Source organism: Equus asinus, chromosome 20 (genome assembly GCF_041296235.1).
Source record: "Equus asinus isolate D_3611 breed Donkey chromosome 20, EquAss-T2T_v2, whole genome shotgun sequence".
Taxonomy (NCBI): Eukaryota; Metazoa; Chordata; class Mammalia; order Perissodactyla; family Equidae; genus Equus; species Equus asinus.
Window position 1 is genome coordinate 27,408,623 of NC_091809.1, and position 3,893 is coordinate 27,412,515.

A 3,893-nucleotide genomic window follows, 5' to 3' on the forward strand; every position below is an offset into this window, starting at 1 on the left:
GCTCTGTGTGCTCCTTTCGGGGGGTGGGGACTGGCGACCGCAGGGAGAGGCGCGGCTCGTGCTGAGGGACCTGGAGACTTTTATTTCCCACTGTCCACATGGTGGCGGGTGGGCCCACTACAGGGCCACCTCGGGATCCACTTCGCCGGGCCCCTGGCCCCTTGCCGCGTCTGCCTCCCTCTGCTCCCGCCTCTTCTTCCGCTGGAGCAGCCGCCGCTCCCGCTCAAATTCCTTCATGCGCATCACGTAGCTGTGGGCAGAGGGGAAGGGTATCGGGGCGTCAGGGCATTAGGCAGCCTGGCCAGACACCCTGGGGCGGCCTCTGAGGGGGGAAGGCCCATGTGCCTGTGATTTAGGCCTGGAGGCCAGCCGAGCAGGAACCGCTGGCTAGGCTCCCCCCCATCCCCTGGTGGACACCAGTGAATCCTGGGTAGGGCTGGCCTCCTGGCAGAACCCTGGCTGGGCCGGATATCCGCCCACCCCCCAACAGGCCCTGAGACCCCTCCTCCCACTGAGCAGCCCGGCCTGGCCAGAAACCATGCTGGTCCAGTCCTCTGCCCTGGCGCGGGCGGGCCGGGGCTCACTCAAGGTGCTCGCAGTGGTCCCAGGCGTGCCGCTCGTGCTTGCAGGCCAGGAAGTTGGGGAAGCTGTCCCGCTTGCACTTGAGCAGCCGGATGAGGTGGTGGGCACAGTAGTCCCGCTGCTGGAGCACCAGCTGCGCGTCGTTCATTTGCTGCTGGGTGGCCACCATCTCTGCAGGGGGCGGGAGCGGCTCAGTCAGGGCTTACGTTGTGGGGGCCACCTGCCCGAGACCCCATCATGCCCACGTGCGGAGGAGCACCCCCCCCACGGACGACTTGGTGGCAGTGGGTCACAGCACCCTCTGCCAGACGGGGGGGTCTTTCTCTAATCCTTGCAAAGGCAACCCCGGCACTGAGACCCAGACGGGCAGGTGGCTCCCTCCCCATCCCCGGGGAACCTCAGCACCCACACTAGGGGCCTGCTTCCTGCCCCCGGGCAGCTCTCAGAGAGCCCCAGCCTGCAGAGCCTGTGCCCAGAAGCCACTTTCCCCCAGGGCTCCCCTCTGCCCGCACAGGCCAGTGTGGGGCCCGGCTGCTGGGGCCTCTGAAGCCTCAGCTCCCTCCCAAGGGGACTGATGGCCCCGGCCACAGAGCCAAGCCAACTGAGCGGGTGTTAAGTGTGCAGGCTGAGCCTCAGAAGAGACTGGAACTAGCCCTTGGTCCTGACGCCCCACTGACCAGGCATGACCTGGCCCCAGACAAAGTCAACCTTTAGGAGGCCAGCGGGGGCTGTCAGGAATGGTCGGCATGCGCCCGGCCTGCGCCCACTGTGTTGGTGACCCTGTGCGCCTGCACTGGCCTCACCCAGCGCCGGCCACTCGGCCCAGCTGCTCGCAGCTCAGCTGCAGGCCCTGTGGGCTGGCTTCTCTCCCCTCTGTGTCCCAGTGCGTTTCTGTCTCCCCCGGCCCAGGTCCTCATCTCACACCCCTGCATCCCACTCGCCCAGCTTCCATGCTCCCCCCAGCACTGCCCACACTGGGCTCTCACCAGGCCCACCCAGACCCCAGGACGCCACGCCGCCTCAGCCTCTGGCTTGCTTCCTCTCAAAGCATTCTCCCCAGGGGTCCTGTGCGCCACACCCGCCCTGGGTCCCTCCCATCACCACGGCTACCCAAACATTAAGTGTTGGTGAGAGCACTCTGCTCGTTCTGATCCATGGCTTCGACTGCCACCCACAGGTCAACAGGCCCCAACTTGGTCCCCCGACCTGTGTATCCACCTGCAGGCCCTGCTGGCTTCCATGGCCACCCGCACCTGGTGCTCCAGCTAAGCAGCCAGGATTTAGGGAGCACCTGCCGTGTGCCAGGTTTCAGAGGTGCAGCAGGGAACACGTCACGCAAGCATCCCTGCCCTTGGAAGGACACAGAGCAAATGGTAGTGTCGCGGCAACGTCCGGAGAAAAAGCAAGAAGGGACAGGGATGGGCAGTGTCGGGAGGTGGGTCATGACTTTAGATGGAGGGAGTCCATTGGAAGGTGGCATCTGAAGGTGAGAGAGTGATGCACACAGACACGTGGGGGAAGAGCCTTCCAGGTACCGGAACAGCAGGCACAAAGGCCCTGAGGTGAGAAGACAGGGTCAGGAAGCTCCAGGGCTTTCGGTGGGAGCTGGAGGGAGGCACAGGCTTGGTGGGGAGGTCAGGAGCTCTGCTTTGGACCTGCTGAGTGCGAGATGCTCGTTAACATCATATGGAGACGCCAAGCAAGCAGCCCGGTCTTTGTGTGGAGTCAGGGTCAAGGCTGGGCTGGAGAGAAAAACTTGGGAGGGTCGGCACACACAGGGCATTTTAAGCCAGGGGACTAGCAGAGAGGGCTAGGGAGTGATGGAGACAGCAAGGCCTGAGGCCTAGGGCACCTGAACATTCACAGGACGTGGAGGTGCGGACGAGTCCGTGAAGGAGCGCCCAGTGAGGTGGGCAGGAATGGGGGGCGCTGGGAGCCAGGTGAGGGAGGCTCCGGGAAGCGGTGCGATCAGCTGTGCCTGATGCTGCCGCGGTGGGTTAGTTAGAAAACTGACAACAGCGGTCAGCAACACGGGCGGGCGCGGGGGCTGATGAGCGCGCCCGCAGGGACATGGGGGCCGGCAGGAATAACAACCTACTGCGCCCCGATGCGACCCCTGGGGCAGCCCTCGGCGAGACGACAGGATGGGAGGAGGGCACGGGGACCCGAGCAGGGGCCACGCTCCCGAGTGACAGGAGAGAAGGCGGAGTCCCAGGGATGCAGGAGGCCGCGAGGGCTCTTCTGGATGCTTCTATTTTCTTAGGACGAGGATGCAAAGTGGCCAGCTGGGCGGAGGCGGGAAACAGGGGAGGAGTCTGGGAGAGGGCGCAGCACAGCGGTCCAGGATGGGGAGCGCTCAGTGCGTGGAGACAGGAGCCCGGGGGAGCGGGGTGGGCTACCAGAGTTTGGGTTGAGCCGAGCCAGCGGGAGAAGCGCGGGCGACGGGGCCGCGGGGAGGACGGCCCGGAGCCGGGGCGCCGAGGGGGCCGCTCCCCGCGTCCTCTCGAACCCGGACTTCTCGGTCACGGCCCCGCAGCCCGCGCGATCCCGAAACAGCGGATCCGATGGCGACCCTCCTGCGCCTCGAAGCAGTGGGCTCCCGTCTCCGGTTCGTCCCTCGGGCCCCGCGGCAGCGCCGCCCCCGGAAGGCCGCTCGGAAGCCCGCAGCAGCGCCCCCAGCCCTGCCCGCCGCCTCCCCGCACACCGCGAGCTCCGAGCCGGGCCACGGTGACGCCACTCCCGGACGCCGCGGCTGGCCGGCGACCCCAAGAGCAGCAGCGCCCCGCACCCGCGCCTCACCGCGCTCCTTGCGCCCGGGGAAGCCGTAGTCGGGCGGGAAGGTGGGCATCCGCAGCGGGTCGGGCTCCCCCGACGCGCCGCCCAGGTAGCGCCGGGCCAGGTGCGCCCCCATGGCTGCTGTCGCTGCGGGTCCCTGCAGCGGCCGGGGTCACCTCGCTCCTACCCGGAAGCACTCCTCTGCACCAGCCGGACTTCCGGGTTGCGCGGGCTGCGGCCGGGATGATAGAGACGAACGGCTCCGGCGGACTTCCGGTCTCTCGCTCCCTGGCGGCCGGGCGGAGACGCACCGCGCCGCGCGCCCCCTGGCGGGGTCCGGCGGCCGGCAGGAGGGGTCCTCCCCGGCGGGAGGCGGTGCCGGCGGAGGAGGGGACCGCGTGGGCCGGCTGGAGCACAAAGTCAGTTATTTTTCATATCATATTTCAAAAAAAGGTCCTTCTTCGAAAACATTGAAATGTGTCTTAAAAACCCCTGCAGGGTGTTGATGACATATTTAGTGACTATCAAAAATTTAA

The 3,893-nt window shown here is 66.6% G+C and overlaps 1 protein-coding gene across 1 annotated transcript; it reads right to left on the bottom strand.

Moving 5' to 3' along the window:
• Positions 1 to 62: 62 nt before the first annotated feature.
• Positions 63 to 3,683, bottom strand: NDUFB7 (NADH:ubiquinone oxidoreductase subunit B7). Its single transcript, XM_014861680.3, has 3 exons — positions 3,382 to 3,683; positions 585 to 753; positions 63 to 250 (listed from the first exon to the last, which is right to left on the bottom strand). The coding sequence occupies exons 1-3, from the start codon at positions 3,491 to 3,493 to the stop codon at positions 118 to 120; spliced, it is 414 nt and encodes a 137-aa protein (XP_014717166.1). The 5' UTR covers positions 3,494 to 3,683; the 3' UTR covers positions 63 to 117.
• Positions 3,684 to 3,893: the final 210 nt, after the last annotated feature.